Below are 26,386 nucleotides of genomic sequence, written 5' to 3'. Positions count from 1 at the left end.
ATTTGGGGTGGTAGGAATGTCACGATGGACAGACCCTAATCTTTCTATGTCTATGATTTTTCATACAGGTCACGATGACTGTGGAGAGGAACTCCAGAGGCTTGGGGGCAATCGGCCACCTATGAGGAGGAGGAGAGAGCCTCTGAGGATCCACCATCACATCATTCCTCCATACCCTCCACCATCGCAGATACTATCACGTCAGTGGGTTGTTGCATGCATTTAGATTTAGGCACACCACTGGTGAGCACAGCACAGATGGGCCCCTGCAGCTGACAGAGCCTGTGACAGCCGAGGCCAATGGCAGTTGGAGGACAGTGGGAGGCCAGGTCCATGCTGAGCCCCAGGCTGATGATGTGTCTCTGTTGTCGACAGCAACATGGGAAATGGTACAGCTGCAGAGAGAGGTGAAGCAACATCTGGCAGAGATGCCAGAGGCTTTGCGTACCTAAGCGCGGATAATGAAGGAATCCATCCAGGCTTTGGGTGCTGCACTGTCTCTGCCGGCTTCCTCCATTAAGAGACAGGCGACCCTCGTGGAGAGCCAGATCCAGCAGACCAATCAGTAGCTGCCGGAAATGTGCGCAGACCTGCAAGCCACCGCATTGTCCATGAGCTCCACACAGCGATGGCAAGGTGAGAGGTGGCTGAAGCAATTGGAGTCTCCACCAGGTCCACATCCCTCTCAGGTCAGCAGAAAATACAAGTGTTACCTCAAAAGACAGGAGGAGCGGCTGCTTGCTGCATCTGCGTGTTCCTTGTAGGGTGCTGCTGGTGCTGACAGTTTCTCCAAAGCCCCTCTGCCAGTGTTGCCAATGGCTCCATCATCCCTGCCAACTGAGATTGCCCCTCCTCCTTTGCAGGAGGCCCTCAGTGTTCCAGGGCCCTCCAGGCCTCAGGCAGCCTGACAGTCGCCAAGGTCATCCCAAAGCCTGGAGCAGCAAGGTCAGCAGCCTGCCTCCACTTCAGCTGAGAGTGCAGGGGGAGCACCATGTAGGTGCACCCAGAAAATATATATTTTTTTATTCATTCCTGGGATGTGGCTGTCGCTGGCTAGGCCAGCATTTATTGCTTATTCCTAATTTCCCTTGAGAAGGTGGTGGTGAGCTGCCTGCTTGAACCGCTGCAGTCCATGTGAGGTAGGCACACCTACAGTGCTGTTGGGAAGGGAGTTCCAGGATTTTGACCCAGCGACAGTGAAGGAACGGTGATATCGTTCCAGGTCAGGATGATGTGTGGCTTGCAGGGGAACGTGCAGGTGGTGGTGTTCCCGTGCATCTACTGCCCTTGTCCTTCTAGGTGGTAAAGGTCACGGGTTTGGAAGATGCTGTCTAAGAAGCCTTGGTGAGTTGCTGCAGTGCATCTTGTAGATGGTACACACTGCTGCCACTGTGCGTTGTGGTGGAGGGAGTGAATGTTTGTGGATGGAGTGCCAATCAAGCAGGCTGCTTTGTCCTGGATGGTGTCAAGCTTCTTGAGTGTTGTTGGAGCTGCACCCATCCAGATAAATGGAGAATATTCCATCATACTCCTGACTTGTGCCTTGTAGATGGTGGACAGTCTTTGGGGAGTCAGGAGGAGTTGCTCGCCGCAGGATTCCTAGCCTCTGACCTGCACTTTTAGCCATGGGAATAAATACCCAGAAAAGATGTAAGAAGAGCACTTAGAGGATCTCGGGTGATAAAGCTATAGAAAAGGGAATGCTAGAGATGGTTACACAAAATAAAACTACGTCGTTCACTCACCACGTCTCCTTACTGTTGTTGATTCCCTTTAGGAGTTCCTTGGAAACCTTCATCCTAAAGGGCTTGAAGTGAGGGACCAACCCCAGCGCTCAAAGATTCAGCCTTGTCACAGTGCGATGTGCACCTGGGTGCTGGAGTGCTGAGGGAAGGAGGCAATAACAGGGCTGCTTAAATGTAAGGCTTCATTGTTCTGGTTCCAGAAGTTGGTGAGGACCAAAAGAAACGTGAATGTATAAGGACGATTTGGGCCTTCCTTGCGCGTATCTCATGGCGCCTTTCCTAGTGTGCCTGGGGCCCTTCATTTGGCACTGCCTAGGCAGCATCCTCCTCTGCATCCTTGTCATGGGAGAAGACATCTCACTGCATGATATCCTCACTGGTCACCACCTCCTCCCTCTGTAGTGCTAGGTTGTACAGACCCTCGCCGTGACATTCTGAAGGTCTCCACTGGATTGATCTAGGCACCTAAATCTCATCTTCAGGAGACCAATGGCCTGCTCAATGGTTACACCGATTGACCTGTGGCAGGTATTGTACCTCACCTCTGCATCCATGCATGGGTTCCTCACAGGCATCAGTAGTCATGTTCTCAGTGGGTAGTCCTTGTCTCCAAGGATCCATCCCTGAAGGCTTGTGAAGATATGGAAAAGGTCTGGCACCTGGGACTGCCTTATTATATATGTGTAATGGCTGCTTCCTGGAAATTGTATGCACACTTGTAAGATCCGCTTGCAGTGGATGCAGACTAGTTGTACATTGAGGGAGTAGAAGCCGGTTGATGAAGGCAGCCGGCTGGTCCATGACAGCCTTGATGGCCACATGTGTGCAATCAATTACCCCCTGCACCCAGGGGAATCCAGTGATGGCCCCGAATCCTAAAGCCCTTTCAGCTTGACTGTTTGCATCAGCGCGGAAGCGCACATAGTTGCCAGCCCGCCTGAACAGGGCATTGTTGACCTCCTTGATGCACCAATGCGCTGCAGGCTGGGAGATTCCACACATATCTCCAGTGAATCCCTGGAATGATCCAGTGGCGTCGTACTTCAGTGCCACTGTGACCTTCAGTGCTACTGGCATCAGGTGCTCATCATGTCCTATGGGCCTGAGCACCTCCTGCGTCATGGCACATAGATCATTAACAGCCTTCCTGGAGAGGTGCAGTCTACGGAGACAGTGCCGCTCGGACATCTGCAGGTAGTTGAGCTGCGGCCGGTAGACTCTATCTGGAAAGTAACCTCTTCTGCACACTGGAGGTTGTTAGCGATCCCCTCTTCAACCTTCAGCAGCCTCTTGTGCCCGAGCCTGATCTTTCTGTGGGCCCCCAAGTTGCTGGCGTCCCCCTGCTCATATCTGAAGCTCTGTCCCACTCTGCTGCTCCTCCACTGGGGCCTCAAAGCAGGGTGAAAGAGGCCCATGAGTGTGTTACGACCAGGTGAGATAGGGGTCTAGGGGTTCCCTTTCAGCCTTTGCCTGGTCTAACCGTAACTGGGTTTAATTTTTTTTTAAACCGTGTTTTGGCTCCTCCTCAGTGTATCCTTGTTCACTGCATTCCAATTGTAGTCAAAGAAGTCAGACAGGTTTTCTTAGATTTAAACAAGAAAGGTGGAAGTTTATTAATCTTAAACTCTAATTCGATTAACGACTACGAGTAAGTGATGCCACCATGCTAGCATGCAGACGCAATAAACACACACGCAGACGGAGACTGAAAAAGTAGAAAGGATAAAGGGGAAAAGTTTAAGGCAATATCTGGTAGTTATTTATGGTCCTTTGAGTTCAATGTGGAGTCTTCGGTTGCCGGTAAGTCTTGCTGTTCGTTGGGGCCCAGTGCATGCTTCACTTTATTTCGATGTAGGAGTCTTTTCTCTCTTGAGGTTTAAGTGACTTCAGTGGGTCTGGAGGCTTGTGAGAAAGCGAGAGAGCGCCAGCGAGGAGAGAGGCTGTCTTGTTCCAGGTTCAGTTACAATCTGCAGACTGACCAAACTGTCCAGTGAGCACAATTCAAAACTTCAGCTTGACCAGCAGGTTAGTCATGTGACTAACTGTTTAAACAAACTCCTGCATGTGTGGGGATCACCATTGCCCAGCCCAATCTCTGTTAATTGAATCAGTGAGCAATTCTTTTGTCTCTCCAAGCACTGTCTCTTAGTATGCAAATGTCCTCCAGCCAGGTGTCAGTTTAAAATTAATGTTCATATGACAAAATTAATATGTCTCATTCTAGGCAGGTGGGGGTCTTCATGACAAGAGGTTGCCTCTCCCTGAGTGCTTGGCCAAACAGGCCTTCCACCCCCCACCCCCTACTCCTGACTTTCGTTGAGGTGGCACAGCCCCGATGCCACCCTGGTGTGGCTGCCCTCAGAGCTGGCACCTTGGCTCCCATTTTTGACAATGTTTCCTGTGCCCCCCTCCACCCTTCCTGCCAAGCGACGCTGCCTCACCTGATGACTTCCCTGTGAGGCCAACTCCGAACTCCCGCCACCTTGTTGCCTCCTTTTACCAGGCGAGGCCCTGAGGCTCCATGGCTCCTGTGCACCATCAGGAAAATTCAAAACTTACAATAAAATTGCCATAAATTGGGCTCTTAAATACCGTAATTGGCTACCTGCCTCGTGAATGTGCAAAGCCTGCCCCAATGTTGGCTGCCGACTAGAAAATTCGGTAGGGACATCGGACTTGCTGACATCTTCCATCCCAATTTTATGCCCCACCCCGCCTCTGTTGCCGTCTCAAATGGCCTCATAAAATTTAGCCTAGAGTTCCAAGTTGAAGGAGGCAATCCATCCTGCACAAGATATTCAGGCAGAGGATAAGCTTCCTTGACATGATGCAGCAACAGTGCCTCACGAGGCAGGCATCTTCAGCCTCCTGTTACAAGATTTCCTTCCAAGAGGGCCAGGTGGGCACACATTTCCAGTGGCTGTCAAGGTCACCAAAGCCCTGAATTTCTTTGCCTCTAGCTCCTTCCAAGAATCTGCTGGTGACATCTCCAAGATTTCATAATCTGCTGCCCACAAATATACCTACGGGGTCACCGATGCCTTGTTTGCCAAGGCTGTCACTTAGGTCCACTTTGGCATTGATGAGGCCACAGACACAGAGGGCTCTCGGATTTTCTGTGTTTGCTGGATTCTCACAGATACAGTCATTGACTGCACACATGTGGCAATCAAGGTGCCTTCAGGTCAGGGTGCAGAATGGACTCTGGGTGGGGGACTTCAATGTCCATCACCAAGAGTAGCTCGGTAGCACCAGTACAGACTGAGCTGGTGAGTCATGAAGGACATATCTACCAGACTGGACCTGTGGCAGGTGGTGAGGGAACCAAGAGGGAAAACCCTACTTGACTTTGCCCTCATTGATCTACCTGTCATAGATGCATCTGTCCATGACAGTATTGATAGGAGAGACCACCGCACAATCCTTGTGAAAATGAATTCCCGTCTTCACACTGAGGATAACCTCCATCGTGGCATTACCACCGTGCTAAATGGTTTAGATTTAGAACAAATCTGGGAGTTCAAAACTGGGCATACGAGGTGCAGTGGACCAGCAGCAGCAGAATTGTATTCAACCACAATCTGTAACCTTATGGCCTGGCATATCCCCTACTCTACCATTACCATCAAGCCAAGGGATCAATCCTGGTTCAATAAAGAGTGCAGGAGAGCATGCCAGGAGCAGCACCAGGCATACCTAAAAATGAGGTTTCAACCTGGTGAAGCTACAACCTAGGACTACTTGCATGCCAACAGCGGAAGCAGCACGCGATAAAGCTAAGTGATCCCACAACCAACAGATCAGATCAAAGCTCTGCAGTCCTGGCACATTCAGTTGTGAATGGTGGTGGACAATTAAACAACTGACTGGAAGAGAAGGCTTCACTAATATCCCCATCCTCAATCATGGGGGAGCCCAGCATATCAGTGCAAAAGAAAAGGCTGAAGCATTTGCAATGATCTTCAGCCAGAAGTGCTGAGTGGATGATGCATCTCGTCCTCCTCCTGAGGTCCCCAGCATCACAGATGCCAGTCTTTAGGCAATTCGATTCACTTCAGGTGATATCAAGAAACAGCTGAAGGCAGTGGATACTGCAAAGCTATGGATCCTGACAACATCTCAACTGTAGTACTGAAGACTTGCACGACAGAACTGGCTGTACCCCTAGCCAAGCTGTTCCAGTACAGCTACAACACTGGCATCTATCTGATAATGTCGAAAATTGCTCACGTATGTTCTGTCCACAAAAAGCAGGACATATCCAACCCGACCAATTATCACCCCATCAGTCTACTCTCAGTCATCAACAAAGTGATGGAAGGTGTCATTGACAGTGCCACCAAGCACCACTTAGACAGCAACTGATGCTCAGTTTGGGTTCTGCCAGGGCCACCCAGTTCCTGACTTCATTACAGCCTTGGTCCAAACATGGACAAAAGACCTGAACTCAAGAGATGAGGTGAGAGTGATTGCCCTTGATATCAAGGCAGCATTTGACTGAGTATGGCAACCCTAGCCAAATTGACGTCAATGAGAATCGAAGGAAAACTCTCCGCTGGTTGGAGTCATACCTAGCACAAAGGAAGATGGTTGTGGTTGTTGGAGGCCAATCATCTCAGCCCCAGGACATCACTGCAGGAGTTCCTCAAGTAGTGTCCTAGGCCTAGTTGCTTCATCAATGACCTTCCCTCCATCATAAGATCAGAAGTGAGGCTGTTCACTGATGATTGTATAATGTTCAGTACCATTCACAACTCCTCAGATATTGAAACAGTCTGTGTCCATATGCAGCAAGACCTGTAAAAACATCCAGGCTAGGGCTGATAAGTGGCAAGTAACATTTTCACTCACAAATGCCAAGCGATAACGATCTTCGACAAGATAGAATCTAACTATCTCCCCTTGACATTCAATGGCATTACCATTGACCAGAAACTGAACTGGACCAGCCACATAAACACTGTGGCTACAAGAGCAGGTCAGAGGGTGGAAATTCTGTGGCGAGTAACCCAACTCCTGACTCCGCAAAGCCTGTCCACCACCTATAAAGTACAAGTCAGGAGTGTGATGAAATACTCTCCACTTGCGGAGTGCAGCTCCAACAACACTCAGGAAGCTCAACACCATCCTGGACAAAGCAGCCCGCTTGAGTGGCACTACATGCATCAGCTTCAACATTCACTCCCTTGACCACCGATGCACAGTTGCAGCAGTGTGTATCATATACAGGATGCAATGCAACAATTCACCACGTCTCCTTCGACAGAACCTTCCAAACTTGTGACTTACTCCACCTAGAAGGACAAGGGCAGCAGATGCGTGGAAATAACACCATCTGAAAGTTCCCCTACAAGCCACATACCATCCTGACTTGGGACTATATCACCATTCATTCACTGTCGCTGGGTCAAAATCCTGGAACTCCCTCCCTAACAGCACTGTGGGTTTACCCACACCAATGGACTACAGTGGTTCAAGATAAAGTCTGTCTTTGGTATAAAATTAAAAGCCGACCTGGGCCTGACCCGACCACAGCCAACCCGAACCCGAACCGAGCCCGAGCCCTTTAATTTTTTTTGCGCTGGACCCGACCTGACACAACTCCAGCAGTAGGCTATTCCTGCAGCTGGAGTTGTGGGGAATCATGTGTAAGCCTGATCCTGTGACTTCCCGGAAGCAGTGTCCAGCCCAACCTGACCCGAGCCCGAATGCTGGACTCGGAATTTCGACCTGACCTGAACTGAACCCGACACGTAGTCTGGTCCAGTGGGGTTCGGGTCAGGTAGCCAGGCTTTAGTTCAAGCAGGCGTCTTCTCAAGGGCAATTAGGGATGGGCAATAAATGCTGGCCTTGCCAGCAACACCCACATCCCTTGAAACAAATTTTTAAAAATCCTGGAATATTCATCAATTGTAAGGTATTCCACTCTCCGGGCTGGGTTTTGTAGTCCTGCTGCTGGGAGCAGCGCCAGGCGTGGAAAATGGCGGATGCCCTGCTTGGGACCCGCGCTGCCGTGATTCTGCGGTGGGTGGCCACTTCATATATTCACGGTAGTCGTCCCCCCGAGTCATGTGGCGGGGGTGGCATTGGCGACACCATTCACGGCGTCACCAATATGGAACCAGGTGCTGGTGCCATTTTTAAAAGGCTGCCAGCCCTGCTGATAGTTCAATAAAATGCAGAGTTTACCCCTCCCCCCCCCATACCCATCAGAGTGCAGAGTTCACCCCTCCCCCCATACCCATCAGAGTGCAGAGTTCACCCCTCCCCCCATACCTATCAGAGTGCAGAGTTTACCCCTCCCCCCATAGCCATCAGAGTGCAGTGTTTACCTCTCCCTTCCCATACCCACCAGAGTGCAGAGTTTACCCCTTTTCCCCCTCGGTGGCGCCAGCTTTCCCTGGACGGGAAAGTGAAGACTCATGAGTGCCAAACGTCACGCTGAGGATTGGGAACTGAAGGTAAGATCACTGCGGTTTATATTTTAATCCATGCAAATGTGTTTGTAAATATGCTAACTTGGTTCCCGTCGCACAGCGGCGGAGGGCCACCATGGAGTTTCCCCGCCTGGAAGATTGGACCCGACAATCCCGGTGTCTGGTTCTGTGGCGGCCTCTGCTGCTCCGATTTTTCAGGCCCCTGACCCCCCCTCCCCTTCCTCACCACCCTCCCTCCCCCTGCACGGCCACGGGACCTGATGTCAGGCTGGGAACAAATCCTGCACTCCGTGTTCAGCTCATTTGTGACCACTGGAAGGTTATCATGCATGTCTGTGCAAGACATCCTGAAAGCTGCCATGATTCATATATTCTGGGACAATCACATCTCCCACAGGTTTTGACACCTCCACACAGTATGAGCAGGTTGCTCCTTGGAGACGAGGACTTCCCTCTGATGCCTTGGCTGATGACTCCTGTGAGGAGCCTTGCCACTGATTTAGGTGGCTGCACAGCTCTTGGGGCACCCTTCAGTGTGCTGCATCAAGGGTCTTCTGAATGATTGTGTTCTGCTGTGCCTTGTACAACATCGCACTGCAGAGAGGAGTGGAGCTGTAGGAAGAGGAAGGTGCCAACCACTCGGCATTCTCCTCCTTTGAGGTGGAGGAGGCAGATGTGGCCAGCATACCTGCAGCCGCTCACCCGGCTGCCAGAGAAGCCCTTGGCGGCCTCATACAGGCAGCTTCTGCTATTCTGAGTGCGTAAGGCCATAAAGCAGAGCAATAATAAACCCTGCTGCACCCCCTAACCCTCAACATAAATCATTCCCACAGTCAAAAATCCAACCATTACACTCATACCCTTTGCTCATCTTCCAGCCTGGTTATACCATTCGCCTAGTGACTACTGTCCATTTGAAAGTCAGCTTGCAACAAAGTAGATTTCAGGAGAATGAAGAGTTCAAGTAAAGTGCTTGATTTATTTGAATAAACATATATATAATGCCATGAACATTGTTATACACACCCCAAGTGAAATTTATAAGTCCTTCTCGTCTGCTTCCTATTGTTCCTACATGGGGCAGCCCTTGTGGCTTCAGAAGAGCTAGACGCAGGCTGCCCATTTCCTTGCTGTGACTGAGGATTGGGAGAGTTTTAGAAACCAGCAAAGGGGGACCAAAAAGTTGACTGAAAAGGAAAAAAGTAGAATATGAGAATAAACTAGCCAGGAACATAAAAGCAGATTGTAAGAGCTTTTACAAGTATATAAAAAGGAGAGTAGCTAAAGTAAACCTTGATCCCTTAGAGGGAGAGACAGGGGAAATTAGCAAGGGGAATGAGAAAATGGCAAAGATGTTGAACAAATATTTGTATTTGTCTTCACAGTAGAAGACGCAACTTACATTCCAAGAGGTTAGTAAGAGTGAGGAACTTAAAGTAATTAACATCAGCAGAAAGAATCTATTAGAGAAACTTAAGGGACTAAAAGCCAACAAATCCCCAGGACCTGATGGCCTACATACCAGTGGGCGACAAGAGGCAGCTGTAGAATAGTCCTATCAGATTAAAAGTTAGCAAGTGTAATACTGCTATTCAAGAAATGAGGGAGAGAGAAAACCGGAAACTATAGGCCAGAATTTTACATCCATTCCCCCCGGAGCGAGCTGGGAGGTGGGGTGGGGGGGGTGCGTAAAATTGGGTGGGATGGCTGTGCCCATCGTCCACCCACCCCCACTAGTAATTTACCAGTGGCAAGGGAAGTGACAGGCAGCCCTACCACCCTTAGGCCAATTGAAGCCCTTAAGCGGCCAATTAAGGGCCATTAAGGGTCTCTTCCCCCAGCAGTGGCAGATGGGCACTTTGCCACCTGGGGAGGCAGCCCAGTAATACCTGGTGGCCTCATTGTGGGCTGGGACAGCCCTCCTGATTGGGCACCTCCCACTTGCCGGGCCTGGCTGATGGGTGCCCCGACCCCAATTACCTTTTTCTCTGGCTTCATCGCTGGCTGGGTCTAGGGACTGCTACAGTCCCAGCAGTCACCAAAGCTCCTAAGACTGAGGAGCTGCCAGCTATCTGGTTCGCCAGCAGCTCTTGGAGGCTGAACATCCTGCCTCAGAGGGGCAGAAGCCACATAAGTAGACAATTAATTGCCTGAGCCACTTACAATATGGCCATGTCTTCCAGGGCCAGTGAAAACGGGCTCACCCCTGGCTTTCCAGCCAGTGGGCGGGGCTACCGCCTCCTTGTAAAATTCCAGCCACAGGCCAGTTCGCCTGACATCAGATGTCAGGAAAATGCTGGAATCTACGATTAAGGAAGTCTTAATGATGCAGTTAGAAAACCAGAGTATGATCAGACAGTGTCAACATGGTTTTATGAAAGGGGAATCGTTGTTGACATATTTGTTGGAGTTTTTTGAGGATGTAATAGTAGTGTAGATAAAGGGGAGCCAGTAGATGTAATATACATGGATTTCTGAAAGACATTCGATAAGGTGCCACACAAAAGGTTAATAAGCAAGATAAGCGCTCATGGAGTTGGGGGTAATATGTGAGCATGGATGGAAGATTGGTTAATGGACAGGAAGCAGAGAGTAGGGATTAACAGGGCATTTTTAAGTTGGCAGGTTGTAACTAGTGGTGTGCTACAAGGATCAGTGCTGGGGCCTCATCTACTTACAGTCTATATTAATGACTTAGATAAAGAGACCGAGAGTAATCTATCTATGTTGGCTGATGATACAAAGCTAGTTGGAAATGTAAGCTGTGAGGTGGACACAAAGAGGCTGCAAAGAGATATAGACAAGTTAAGTGAATAGACAGCAAGGTGGCAGGTGGAATATATTGTGGGGAAGTGTGAGGTAATTCACTTTGATAGTAAGACTAGAAAGGCAAAATATATTTTAAAAGGCATGAAACTTGTAAATGTTGATGTTCAGAGAGACTTGGGTGTACTCATACAAGGAACACCAAAGCGTTGCATGCAGGTACAGCAAGTAGTTAGGAAAGCAAATGGCATGTTGGCCTTTTTTGCAAGGGGGCTGGAGTGCGAGACCAAGGAAGTCCTATTACAATTGTACGGAGCTTTGGTGAGACCACACCTGGAATACTGTGTGCAGTTTTGGTCTCCATATCCAAGGAAGGATATACTTGCCTTGGAGGTAGCACATTGAAGGTTCATTGAACTGGTTACTGGGATGAGAGGGTTGTCCTATGATGAGAGGCTGAGTAAATTAAGCCGATACTCTCTGGAGTTTAGAAGAATGATCTCATTGAAACATTCAAGATTTTGAAGGGGCTTGGCAAAGTTGACACCGAGAGGTTGGTTGGCTGTAGAACCTAGAATACGAGGGCATAGCCTCCAGATAATCGGTCGATTATTTAGGACTGCGATGAGGAGAAATGAACTAATTCAGAGGGGCTGTGAGTCATTGGAATTTTCTACACCAGGTTGTGGATGTTCCATCGTTGAGTATATTTAAGGCTGAGATAAACAGATTTTTTGTCTCTCAGATAACCAAGGGATATGGGGATCAGGTAGGAAAGTGGAGTTGAGGCAGAAGATCAGCCATGATCATATTGAATGGCGGAGCAGGCTGAGGGGCTGTATGGTCTACTCCTGCTCCTATTTCTTATGTTCTTATGTGATATGTGCCTCATCATGGAACAACTTAGTAATTTCTACTGCAGTACCCATCGAGGTGTTTGTTTCTGTGCTGGTGAAGTGTGCACATGAGTCAAGTGATGGCGCATCCTCAGAATGTTCACGCTTCTCTGAGGACTCCTCAGCCTCTTCCTGCTACTACTCCTCTGTCACCCTTGCAGGACCTGTGGCAGATGAAAGATATTGATTAGAACTGACAAGAGGAAAAGGTTCAAAAGACTACATTATGCAGCTCTTGACATTTAAGTTCGTGGTGACAGCAGTTCTAAACTAGTGAATGCTATGTGCCAAGTGGCAGAGTAATATTTAGTGCTGTCACTAGGTCTGTGGGAGATCCCCATCTCTTGATCGTCTATGTCCAATGACTGCGCCACCCTGCCGATCTCAAAGGCATCCTCTTCCGCTGTGGTCAGGGTGGTTATGGATACAGGTCCAACCCTGATCCTCTGCCTCTCCCTGGAGTTGTGCGCTCTCTTCTGCAATGAGAGAAAGCAAAGAATTATGAGTGTGAGAAGTACAATGTGTGGAGATGAATGAATTACATTTGTGGAGGGTGACTGTGAAGGATGGGTGTGAGATGGCACTAAGATGTGGGTGAGCATCAGTGCTGGCTGTTCAGATGGAGACTTGTGGAGGTGCCTCAAGAGAAAGAAATATCTGGAGCTGCAAGATGTGTTGTTCTGGGGAGTGCTGTGCAGGAGAATGCAGGGAAGTCAGAGAATGGTGTTTGGTACCTGAAAGTGGTATGCCACTCACCTTTCCTGACCCGATTAAATCATTAAATATTTTGCGTCACTGGATCCATGTCCTCGGGACCACACTTCAGCCAGTAACTGCCTCCAAAAGTTCCATCCCTGCCTGTTCAGTCTGCGTGGCTGGCCTCTTCCTCCGCTGCACAGAAAACTGCACATCCCTTCTGGCCCTCACCACCTCCAGCATGATCTCCAGGGAAGAGTCAGAGAAGTGTGGGGTGGGGGAGGTGGTACACCTTTCCACGTCTTCCTTCTATTCTCCTTCCTCTAGCATTCAGCAGCAATGTTCTGACCCTTGCCAGGGTCTGTTAAATTGAACCCTTCCATTGACAGATGCGGGTTGTTATCATGCCCGCACTCTGTCTCTGGTTGGGAAGCCGGTAGTGGAATGCTAATACCATGGCTGAGTTAAACATCCACTTGCAAAGCCCGCTGATGGAACAAACAGATTGGCAACGCACTGCCGGCCCTGTGCTGCAAGCAGGCCTGTTTCAATCAAATTCTGTCCATGATGTCCACTTATGGCAGTGACTGATATTACCAGACATAATGGAATATTTACTGCAGACCTGTGAAATTTGTAACACTATGAAATATATCAGTTGAATGGTAACACTGGAAAATGCATTCTAAAAGAAATTTGAATTTTACTTTAAAATAACTGTGATTAACAGTTTTACTGACCTTTTGGGTAGACTTTATGGAGGCAGGCGGGGGCAAACCTGCTTCAGTGGTCAGTAGGGCCTGGGGCCGCAGTTTGCTGGCGGGAGCTAAATAAGTGACTGTTGCCAGGGCTGCCATCGACATTTGGCTGGCAGCTGTCCTTAAAATCAGAGGGCCAGCAGCTTAGCAGCTTCAAAAGCATCACTGCTAGTGACGTCCACTGCTGGGACTGCACTTGCTGGATGAGGGTGCATCGATGGCCGTGCGCTCTAAAAGGCTGGTAGGTAGGGTCTGGGGGCGCCGGGGCCAGTCAGGCAGTCCCTGGCAAGGAAGGAGCGGGGGTCACTGAGGACAGGCAGCACTGTTAACGTGGGGCAGCCATTGCCATTGGGGGGGGGCCCCTCCGTGGAGCCAAGAATCCATGAAAAGCAGGGCCCCAAGCGCTGGTACAATGCCAGCGGAGGAGGGAAAAGGTCCTTAATTGGCCACAAGTAGCTTAATTAGGCTCCAGGCAGGGCCATCTGCCATCTTTCCTGCTGCTGGCAAGATGGCATGGTGGCAGAAAGATGTGATGGAAGGGGTCATTGACTGTGTCGTCAAGCAGCACTTGCTCAGCAATAACCCGCTCGCTGACACTCAGTTTGGGTTCCGCCAGGGCCACTCAGCTCCTGACTTCATTACAGATTTGGTCCAAACATGGACGAAAGAGCTGAATGCCAGAGATGAGGTGAGAGTAACTGTGCTTGACATCAAGGCAATATTTGACTATGGCATCAAGGAGACCTAGCAAAACTGGAGTCAATAGGAATCAGGGGGAAAACTCTCCGTTGGTTGGAGTCATACTTAGCACAAAGGAAGATGGATGTGGTTGTTGGAGGTCAATTATCTCAGCTCCAGGGCATGACTGTAGGAGTTCCTCAGGGTAGTGTCCTAGGCCCATGCATCGTCAGCTGCTTCATCAATGACCTTCCCTCCGTCTCAGAAGTGGGGATGTTCGCTGATGATTGTACAATGTTCAGTACCATTCACAACTCCTCAGATACTGAAGCAGCTTGTGCCCAGATGCAGTAAGACCTAGACAATATCCAGGCATGGGCTGATAAGTGGCAAGTAACATTCGCGCCACACAAGTGCCAGTCAATGATGATCTCAAACAAGAGAGAATCTAACTATCTCCCCTTGATGTTCAATGGCATTACAATCGCTGAATTCCCCACTATCAATGTCCTGGGGGTTACCATTGACTGGAAACTGAACTGGAGCAGCCACATAATTAGTGTGGCTACAAGATCAGGTCAGAGACTAGAATTCTGTAGTGAGTAACTCACCTGACTCCCCAAAGCCTGCCCACCATCTACAAGGCACGAGGCAGGAGTGTGATGGAATAATCTCCACTTGCCTGGATGGGTGCAGCTCCAATAACACTCAAGAAGCTCGACGCCATCCAGGACAAAGCAGCCCACTTGATTGGCACCCCGTCCACAAACATTCACTCCCTCCACCACCGAAGCACAGTGGCAGCAGTGTGTACCATCTAGAAGATGCACTGCAGCAATGCAGCAAGGCTACTCAGGCAGCACCTTCGAAACCTGCAACCTCTACCACCTAGAAGGACAAGGGCAGCAGATGCATGGGAACACCACCACCAGCAAGTTCCCCTGCAAACCACACACCATCCTGACTTGGAACTATATTGCTGTTCCTTCACTGTCGCTGGGTCAAAATCCTGGAACTCCCTTCCTAACAGTACTTTGGGTGTACCTACACTCCAAGGACTGCAGCAGTTCATGAAGACAGCTCACCACTACCTACCTTCTCAAGGGCAATCAGGATTGGGCAATAAATGCTGGCCTAGTCAGCAATGCCTACATCCCATGAACGAATAGAAAAAATGATGGGCATGCCACCCGCCATCTTCTCACGTCATTTTGGCAGCCTTCCCACTTCCCTGCCTGTCTGCAAAGGGATGGTAAAATCCAGCCCTTTGTCTCTTCTAACTTTCTCAGCCAATTTTCTCCCCTTATCCAGGTGTTAACTCCATGCTAGGGTAAGGTTCCATTGGCACCAGTTACCCTGCAGTGCCTCATCCATATGGCCTAAATTTATGTGTGAACAGTGAGTCATACATTCAAATCTATTCATGTTCTTATCTGATCATGACAAATTATTTTCAATATGGCACATTGTATAGTGATCAAGAGCAGGACACTGGCTGATTTTCCTCCTCCTTAAATCAAGGGGTACTGTGGAAAACTGTAGTGGCCCACTGCCGTCCTTAACTCATCATAGACTGGAGATCAAATCTGGAAGCTTCCTGGTCTGAATGGATCATCGGGGTGCTCCTCTTTACCCTTTATTTACCTTAGATTAAATCCTGTCAAATGAATATTTGTCAGCACTTTAGTGAAGTGTGATTTGTCAATATTGTGTAAAGCATGAATATACTTTGTACTATTGAATATGCTTCCTAGATTTAAAAATATATAAATCACCCTTGTATATTCCTTACACTTGAGATGATCCAAACTTGTGTTGCCTGTGTCCTAACTCGGACCAAATCCCATTCATCCCTGTGTTCGTTGACCTCCACTACACCTACATTAAGCAATGCCCTGATTTTAAAACTCTCATTCTTGCTTTCAAATTATTCCATGGCCTCGCCTCTCCCCATCTCTGTAATCTCTTCCAGCCTTACAAACCTCCAAGAAAACTGTGCTCATCTAATTCTGGCCTCTTGAGCATCCTCAGTTTTAATTGCTCCGCCATTGGTGGCTGCGCCTTCAGCTCAGAGCTCTGAAATTTCTTCCCTAAGCCTCGCTACCTCACTTTCCTCCTTTAAGACACTCCTTAATGTTAATCTGTTAATTGTGTATCAATGGTTTGATTATATGCAGTTGAAGGTTGTTGATTGGGGTCTTAGTTGAGCACTTATAAGTAGACACTCACTGAGACGGTGGAGGGTTTGAGTGAGGAACAATATGTTTGTAATCCTTTTCCTCTGCACAATAAATGTGAAACTGAGTTAAGGTAGGCTCCAGAAATATCCTTCCAGAACAAATTTTCTGGAGTTTAACGCTGAAAACCTACTTCTTTGACCATTCTTTTGGTCATCTGCCCTAATATTCCCTTATGTGGTTCAGTGTCACATTTTGCTTTATAATGCCTCTGTGAATCACCTTGGGACATTTTATTATATTAACGCTGCTATATAAATGCAAGTTGTATGAAGGTCTAAGCAGAGGAGAAAATAAACTTTAAAGGATGAACTTGGTTTACTTTTAATATGTATTTATAATCTCTGAACAGGTGACGAGGCATTTGCTTAAGCTATTTGATAATTTAGCTGATTTAAAATTTGAAAATAATGACGAGAATGGTGATACCTGTAAAGCAGTGGGAATGTACAGCAGAGAAGGAGAATGTGTACAGCTTTCAGCACCCTGTTTCTGTGAAGGACAGGTAGGTTGTTTTGTTTGTTTGCATTCTAATGCAATATATTTGAAAACCTGAATGTTGTAATCTAGTTTGACATTAGACATTAATCCATCTCCTTGATGGATTCTTTGTTTTTGCATATATTGCAGAAAATAAAGTGTATGGAAAAATTCATAAAATAATCTGTAAAACAACGAATTGATTAAATGTGCTGTCTTGAAAATCTTTCATTAAATAATCAAATATCAGTTTTACTTCCTCTACAAAGGAAGTCATGGTCAAATGGAGAATTTTTTTAAATCTTGCATCTAAATTAGTTTGATTACCACCTGACAGCATTTCTATTGTTTTTTAAAAAATTCTTTCATGGAATGTGGGTGTCACTGGCAAGACCAACATTTGTTGCCCAACCCTAATTGCCCTTGACAACTGAGTGGCTTGCTGGGCTATTTCAGAGGTCAGTTAAGAGTCAACCACATTGCTGTGGATCTCGAGTCAGATGTAGTCCAGACCAGGTCAGGACAGCAGATTTCAAATGCTGACCTAGCCAGCAATGTCCACATCCCGCGAATGAATAAAAAAAACCTGCACTGGAGTCATCTAATGCCGCAATTGGCAACTTGCGTACCGCCCCTACCACATGTTTGGGGGGTTGGGGGGCCCCATGTCTCCACTATGCATAATAGCCACCCGCCGCTTGATCGTGGTGGGGTATCCACCCACATGACGGTCAGGAATGAAACCTATTTCTGAGCCCACTGCCAGGACCGGTGGCAGGTTCATTAAATTCAGGCCAAGTGCAAAAGCCAGGAAGTTATGCTAGACGTAGGAACATAGGTACAAGAGTAGGCCATTTAGTCCCTCGTACCTGTTCGGCTATTTAATGCGATCATGGCTGATCTGTGACCTAACTCTATATATCTGCTTTTGTCCCATAATCTCTTAATATCTTTGGTTAACAGAAATCTATCAATGTCAGATTTAAAATTATCAATTGACCCAGCATCAACTGCTGTTCGCAGGAGAGATTTCCAAACTTCTACCATTCTTTGTGTGTCCCCAAACTTCTTCCCTGAAAGGCCATACTCTAATTTTTAGGCTGTGCCCCTTAGTCCTAGATTCCCCAACCAACAGAAATTGTCTCTCTATGTCTTACCACATCAGTTCCCCTTAATATCTTATAAACTTCAATCAAATCACCCCTTAACCTTTTGAGCTCCAGGGAATACAACCTTGGTTTGTGCAACCTCTCCTTGTAATTTAACTTTGCTGTCTAGGTACCATTCTAGCAAATCTACACTGCACTTCCTTCCTTAGGTGTGGTGCCCAGAACTGAACGGGTACTGCAGGTATGGTCGAACCAGGGTTTTGTATAGAAAAGTTAAAAGTTACGTTCCTAACAAAGCTGAATCTTGCTTCATTACTAGACTGAATGTTGGCTGCGTAATCTTGAGGAGACAATGCGAACCACAATGCAGCAAGAAATCATGGAAGCAGTAGCAGCATATGAAGAGAAACCGAGAGATCAGTGGTTGTTTGATTACCCAGCACAAGTGGCTTTGACAGGCACTCAGATTTGGTGGACCACAGATGTTGGAATTGCTTTTGAGCATCTTGAGGAAGGCTTTGAAACTGCTTTAAAAGATTACAACAAAAAACAAGTGAGCTGCCTTTAAACAGAAGTTTCCTGATCAAACCTGTAAAGACCAGCAGTTGCATTGTAATATTGATTCTACAGTACTGTAGACCTTTGACTATACTGATTTAGTTCTACTTTTACCAGTTATGTACTTTTACCTGTACATTGCATAGCATCGCAAAATCGTGGTAAACCGAAAACAGAGAATTTCCTCAGCGGTTCTCCCAATTGATCACTGTAACTTCACCGGTGACCATATTTATGCAATCTATTTGGGATTTCCATTGATCACCCACCAAAGATCCTGCGGCTGATCGGGAGAGTCCTGAAGAAATTTCCAGCAAATGTATTGGAGTGGTTTACTAATTACATTATTGTCACACAGTGGGCCTCTATTTCGCATCATTGTTTCCTCTCATTATTGCAAGCTCTAGGTACATAACTCAAAAAAGGGAAGGCTGACCAATGATTGACAAAAGCAGTCATTATTTTTGGTTTGAAAGTTTATTGAGAATGTATTACAGGCTGTAAAACAATCCCATCCATCTTTTATTCTTCTGTAATGTTCTGGTAATAATCTTCATAATGTGTAAAGTATAAGATTGAACTAATTTGCCTCCCCCACTATCCATTAATTTTGCTTCAGTTGTTCAATAAGCACAGTTTCTGTATTTTCGTTAATACATAAACAGGGATGCCTTGCAAGTATAGCATGTCCTGGAATAAGTAATCAATGTATGACATGTAGTGTACTGTACCCTATCTTTTTGAGTAGTCAAATATAATTATTTTTATTGCAGATTGTTCAGCTAAATGCTCTTATAAACATGCTACTAGGGGAGCTCACCCATGGTGATCGTCAGAAGATTATGACAATCTGTACAATTGATGTACATGCCAGAGATGTTGTAGCAAAGCTCATAGCACAGAAGGTAATTTGTTGTAGCAATTACCCTAATGCATTCTTAAAAGCATAAAATAAACATAATTTCCTTCTAAAGGGGCTGTTCAGTTGCTTCTGGAAAGAAATGACAATGTTTTGATTCAGTCAGTTGGGTCTTTTCCATTGATATGCTACATAATTACATTTACTAGCTAAAGTACAAGATTGACTTTGCAGTATTAAGTATAAATTCCTTAGTTTTGTTTACATTGCTTTCAGAGTGAATGCAGTTTTAATACATATCCTTTTTATTTTTGTCTTTGCAGTCAGAGCTTACACAAGTGCCATACAACTGAACTGGTTCTACACATTGCACATCACTACTCATTTAGATATTGAATACTCTTGATATTTTCTCTTTTTAAAAAGATATTTCAATCTTCAATCTCTCCTACCACAGTATTTATGCTAGTGTTTTAAAATGATCTTGAAGAGAAATCTGTTCTGCTGCTGAATAAATGAAGCCCATTTTAATTGCATTCAATCCATTAATAATTCTGTCATGTGCAGGATAACAGATGGTAGATTAAGATGTTTGGTGTCGAATATGTATGAATTATATGGAGCTGTAAGAAAACTATTTTTCTGTTTCTTTTAATTTATACATTATTCCTACCATATAGCTAGTTATAAGATATTTTTGCCAGGTCAATGCTATTCCATACCTTGTTTTCAAAAGCCAGATCCATTCACTGTTGTAGTCAGGCAGAGAGCATAGTATACAAAAGTTTAGGGCAGAATCCTTAAAACATTTGAGACTGTTGTGTTATTTTGAAAATATATTTTTCCTGCAAGCAATCACTGCAGAAAATAATGACTTTTTGGAAGAAACATAAAAGGTTTGGCTAGATGGCCAGAGGGGCTGAAATGCAAATAAAATTGCTGTTTTGCATTCTGTATTCTATTTCTGTACTTTGTTATCTTCTTTTTGCAAGATCTTTTTTAATTAGATTTTACCCATGTGAGGAGATGGTATTTGTTATATGACATACTAATTTTAACCTCCCAAATTGTCCAATGGCTCATATTGAGTCGTATGGCAGTCAATTTCTTTTTCCAAATTCCTAAATTGACAGCTTCATCCCATGTGCCTGTGTGGAATGTGGAAGAGATGTATTCAGCTTTTGTATTAAGCACTGTTGAATTTTGCTGGGATTAAAGATGATTTGAAAATGCATAAAATTAAAATGATAAAACTATGGAAGAAAAATTGCTTACCTCCTTAGGTCAGTCATGAATTATGCACTCTGTTGCCTCTGCACTGCTACCATTGTAATCTTTGCTTTTTTTTATTATACCATTTCATAAACACTATAAAATGGCCATAAAATGTAACATTACCAACAGTTTTATGGTCAAATATTGAATGCCACTGAATAGATAAATTTAAACTTTGTTTCTTGAGGTGACAAATAAGGCTTTTGTACCATGATCTGTTTGCTATGGGTATTTTGAAATTGCATGTCAGCCGTGGCTCAGTGGTACCATTTTTGCCTGAGTCCGAAGGTCGTGGCTTTAGACGCCACTCCAGAGATGTCAGCACATAATCTAGGTTGACATCCCATGCCAGTACTGAAGGAGTGCTGCACTTTCAGATGAGTTGATAAGCAGGGTACCTGTCTGCCCCCTTAGGTGGATATAAAAATATTTGAAGAAGAGCAGGGTAGTTTTTTTTGGGTCCTGGCCAACATTTACCTCTCTGCCACCATCACTAAAAAATAGATTATATGGCCATTTATTACATTGTTGTTGCCATGCTCAAATTGACTGCCACATCTTCCTACATGACAACAGTGACTACACTTTGGCTGTGAAATGCTTAGGGACATCCTGAAATCATGAAAACAACTTTATGAATGCAAATTATTTCTTCAATTTTAAAATGTTGGCTCTTTCAGAAGTTTTGTTGGAAAGTTTCAGTGTATGAGATTGATATTTCTGTGACTCCTAGAAAAAAATGCCAGAAGTATCAACTTCCATTATTCAAAGGATTTAAAATGCATTTGATTTTTTAAACTATACAATTTAATTCTTCCCATGTCCATAGCTAGTAAACTCAACTAAAGTGTTGTAGCCTGTTCATGCATTAGGGAGCACAGTATACCCTAATCAGCTATGCACCAGCCCCAATCAGACTGCAATCTACACAGTTAGCTTGATAGGGACTCACACATTTTGGGGGTTGGAGTGAGATTCTGAGGCAGCCTGGACTGCCAGCAGAGTCATGGCAGCTGCCAGGAAAGCGAGCCTGCCAGGAAGCTCTTTTTGTGGTCGCAGACCGGCTGAATATTGAGGGAGTGGTAGTCCTTCCTAATAATGAATCTCACTGGGCACCAGTCAGTATCTTGATGACCACATGGGTGCAGTCAATGATGCCCTGCACCTGGGAAATCCAGTGATGGGGTGAAACCCATTGCCCTTTGGGCCCATGAGGCTCCACCTGTCTGGAATTCAATGTACTGTCCAGCTCTTGCAAAAAGCAGTGTTGCAAGGTGTGAGGTCTTCAGTGATGAGGGCACAAATCTCTCTGACCATCTGCCTGGAGAATCACAGACTCCTGCGGGACTGGGTTCTTAGTTAACTCAAGGTAGCTTCATCATAATTGGTTGATCCTATGCTGAGGGTATGGCCTCTGTGGCCTTCCTACCTCTCGTCCCTCTCTTCAGCCCTCCTGATGCCTGAGGCTGTGCCCTTCCTGCGAAGGATGTTGCTCCACATCTCCACTGGATAAGAAATCTGAGAGTCATGCTCCCATTGCCAGCTGTTGCCTTTCTCCCTCAGTTGCACTCAGGCGGCCTCCCAAATATGTTTGGAAACCTTTCTCCCTCTTCCTATGCCCCCATAATGCTAGCAGGGTGACGGCCCCTGTGCTGCCTGAGCACTTAGTGACCACTGTTGTGATATTACTTTAATGCCAATTAACATACTACTGAATATGTAAATAGTTTAGTATACATCATCACTGGAAGTGATGCAAGTTAATATGTAATACAGTAGTTGGAGCAGTGTTAGTCAGCAGGTAGCACGTGTATTGATGAATGCTCCTAGAATCCTGTTATTCTTCAATAAAGAACGCTTTGTTTAGTTTATCAATCATTGTTATAGCATGCGGTATGTTTGTGTTAAGATATGGTGGCAGCAGTGGGATGAGCACAATGTGTTAGCAGTGGTGTCCAACATAGTGACAGCAATCACAAGTGCAACATCATGGACAACAAGGAGAAGCCATAAAAGCCTGGGACAATGCTGAAAACATCTGGAAGAAGCAGCAGCAGCGCGATTTAGGACCAGATTTGAAAATCACCCTCAGGAATCAGTACTCCGAGAGATTGAGTAATCGAAAGTGAAATTTTATTGGAATGGTAGTTGACCAGAAAGGCAGCTTTCTGGTGGAATTGGGCAAAAAAAAGTCGATCAGATCGGGACTGCGAGACTGCACTGCCATTAAGCATCGTGAGATTCCCGCTGAAAAGAGCTCTGTGGGTGGAATCTCCCCATGCAGAGGCTGAAATCAGACATACTAGCTTGCAGGGAACTCCTGATCATGATGATTCACGAGATCAGTAAAGCCACAGAGCTCAGGTTGTGGCAGAGGTCCAGTGCTACAGGCACAGTTGATCTGCACTGTTTTTCTCGAAGAAAAATCATTAAGGTAAAAGTAGTTTAAGGGGGAAGCCCTGGCAAAAAGAATTCTTGTGAAGCAAGAAATTTTGATGCCATGACATCGAAATATCCAGCTATGAATTGGAAGGTTCTGGACGTCTTTCATGAATTCCAACTATTTCAACAGTGTATGGAGTTATGCTTTTTTGACCTTGCAGTTGCAGAACCTGACAAACAAGCAATAAAAATAAAACACGCAATTGGCAATGAAGGTCTCTATCACATCAACACTTCTGGACGGTCAGTAACAAACTTGAAATACTCATCTAAATTCTGGACAATGCTGGAAGATCAATTAAAAATCAAGATCAGCTTCAGAATCTATAAACTTGAACTGATGGCCAAAGAAACTATTGACCACTTAGTCAGTAGATGGCAAGAAAAAGCAAAGATTGCAATTTGTCAGACGCGGAGCTTTCTGAGAGAATAATGGAGCTGGTAATTGTATCGATTTCAATAGAGGGATTCCAAAAGGATCTGCTTGATAAGAAAAAAGGATATGACATTGACAGTCTACTTAAAGATGGCAGAAAATACGAAGCCATAGAGGTGAGCAGACAATATATGCAAGCACTTGGAGCAGCAACAACCATAGGTGAGGTAGCCAAGGCACCTCGACAGGGTAAGGCATGCAGCAAGCACAGTCTAATGCATCAGCTGTATAACTATCCTATATTCAGAGATACCTACAAAGCTTGTGGTCTAAAGGGGCACTGGGCAAGACTGTGGAGAAAATCTGGCAGCGAAGAAGCAGTCAGAAGCCACAGCAAGACACAGTTCAACAAAAAACAGATGCCACCTGGTGGCAAGAATAAAAAAAGAGTTCAACAAGTACCATTTCAAGCACAGGCATGTCCATGAGGCTGGCAGAGATCTGGACAGCAAAGAAATCACTGAAAGAGGCAAACTCAAGCTAGAAAGTGAACAAACTTTCCGTACAGTGACAGTCACACGGCAGAGGAATGCAATCACACGACTGGAAGCTTTCACCACAATTGAAATTATATATCCTAACAAAAGTGGCAAGCACAGCTATGACTGAAGACAGATAGTGGGGCAAACGCCAACATTTTACCACTTGAAATGGTACTTGTTGAACTTTTTTTTTTATGCTTGTCACCAGGTGTCATCTGTTTCTTGATGAACTGTGCCATGCTGTGGCTTCTGACTGCTTCTTCGCTGCCAGATTTTCTACACAGTCTTGCCCAGAGCCCCTTTAGAACACATGCCTTGCAGGTACCTAGCACAATGGGAGTCTATGTTACAGCCAACAAGAGCTAGACTCACTGCATATAATGGTTTACCAATCTATTGGGTGGGAGCATTGCTGTGGAAGTGCAGATATGGAAGTTCTGCATGGTCACCACAAATCTTCTATGTTGTTGACTACCAGCATACAGTGAACTCCAGATCATGACGATTCATGAGATCAGTAAAGTGCCAATGCTAGATAGTTAAGGCAAGTGTGACCCTATTGAGTCTATTCAAGATCTGCAACAGAAATACCCAGATAGATTTGACACCATGGGCAGTTTTATAGGAGATGCCATTCTTCATCTGAAAGAGGATGTAGTTCCCACCATAGATCCACCCCGAAAGTGCAGTGTCCACATAACGGACATGATAAAGGCCGGGTTTGACATGATGAAATGACAAGGGATTACTCGCCGTGTTCAGTAACACACTGATTGGTGTAGTTCTATAACCACTGTAGTTAAGAAGGATGGTACCATTAAAGTATGCTTGGATCCCAGAAGATTAAATTGAGCACTGAAAAGGTGTCCTCACAAGATGCCTATTGTAGAGGAACTCAACCCAAGGTTTGCTAGAGCCAAGTTCTTCACAAAGATCGATACGAAGCATGGATATTGGTAGGTGCACCTTTCCGAGGAGTCACATGAACTAACAACCTTCTGAACATCATTTGGGAGGTATTGTTTTCTATGGTTACCATTCAATCTATCAGTGAGTCAGGACCTGTTCAACATATAGATCACATTACTGAGAGTATTCCTGGCTGTGTTTACATTGCAGATGACATAGTGATCATAAGAATTACCAAGGAATAGCATGACAAGAATTTTCACATTCTAATGGAGACGGCTAGAAGAGAAGGTCTTGTGTTTAATAGCAAAAAATGTGCTATCAATGTGAACCATATTAATTTCTGCGGTTCAATCTAGATCCCAGTAAAGTTGAGGATGTACAATCAATGCCTACTCCTCAAGACAAAGAAGATTTACAGAGATTTTGGGGCCTGATTAACTTCGTAGCACCATATATCTGGAATTTCTCTGAGAAAGCATCATCACTGCCTGACGTCTCAAGAAAGATACGCCATTCTTGTAGCATGAAGATCATCAGCTCACATTCGATTCTGTAAAACAGTCACTTTCTGCTGAAGTATGTTTGCAGTACTACGACCCAAGGCAAAAAACCATGCTCAAGGTAGTTGCTGCAGACCATATCTGTTACTGGAAGGTAGACCAGTTGCATTCGGTTCTAAAAATTTGTCACTCCGTCAGGTGAACTATTGGAACAAAAAACGAGAAACACTGGCAATCAGTGTTTGGTATCACCAGATTCCATATGTACCCATTTGGCAAACATTTTGTTGTCGAGACTGATCACAAGTCATTAGCAATGATTTGGCGCCAGTCAACTCCAACGACTGCTACTCAAAGTACAGCGGTATGATTGCGAGTTACGATACAAACCTGGAAACCTCATGGTTATGTCTGACACATTAAGTGGGCTAACCAACCTCAATAAGACAGAAGATGTACAGTTGCATGTCCAAATAGACGAAGTAGATGTGTACAACATTGGCCTAATGGGATTTGGACAGAACAAATGCAAGGAGCTCCAAAGAGAGTTTTCCAAAGATCCTGGCCTCAGGGCATTATGGCAGCTCATCAACAGTGGATGGCCAGGTACAATGCAATAGGTTCCAAAAAACCTCAGAACCTTTTGGCCATATCATGATGAATTAGGGATATCAAGTGGAGTCAGTTTCAAGGGCAGACAAATATTGACACCAAAAGCGCTTTGTCAAGATATCCTTACCCAATTACATCAAGGTAACATGGGCATTGAAAGATCAAGATGACTTGTGAGACAGTTTATTGACCAGGGATTAATAACAACATAAAATTAGCTGTGAGGATGTGCGATGCATGCCAGAAGCATCAGCTGAGTCAACATAAAGTGCCACTTCATCCTCATGATGTTCCATCACATCCATGGTCAAGAATAGCTACAGATTTATTTACTGTCAGAGGTGATGACTTCTTACATATTACTGACTACTTCTCCAAACTTCCTATCATTCGCCAATAGAGGGATACGTCAAGTGCAGTTTTCAGTCTTTTTGGTTCCCCGGAGGAGATAATGTAGGATAACGGTCTACAGTACACTGGTATGCCATTTCGAGAAATGTGTGCCAAT

General features: G+C 45.6%; 1 protein-coding gene across 1 annotated transcript in view; it reads left to right on the top strand.

The window, feature by feature from the left end:
• The window catches only part of dnah9l (dynein, axonemal, heavy polypeptide 9 like), a 563,466-nt gene that overhangs the window by 147,662 nt on the left and 389,418 nt on the right, over positions 1-26,386 (top strand). The window contains exons 30-32 of the mRNA XM_068036275.1: positions 16,566-16,718; positions 18,122-18,355; positions 19,134-19,265. Coding sequence (XP_067892376.1) covers positions 16,566-16,718; positions 18,122-18,355; positions 19,134-19,265 — 519 coding nt within the window. The remainder of the gene's footprint in view (positions 1-16,565; positions 16,719-18,121; positions 18,356-19,133; positions 19,266-26,386) is intronic.

Source organism: Heterodontus francisci, chromosome 7 (genome assembly GCF_036365525.1).
Source record: "Heterodontus francisci isolate sHetFra1 chromosome 7, sHetFra1.hap1, whole genome shotgun sequence".
Classification (NCBI taxonomy): Eukaryota; Metazoa; Chordata; class Chondrichthyes; order Heterodontiformes; family Heterodontidae; genus Heterodontus; species Heterodontus francisci.
This window is presented reverse-complemented; position numbering and strand designations above follow the sequence as displayed.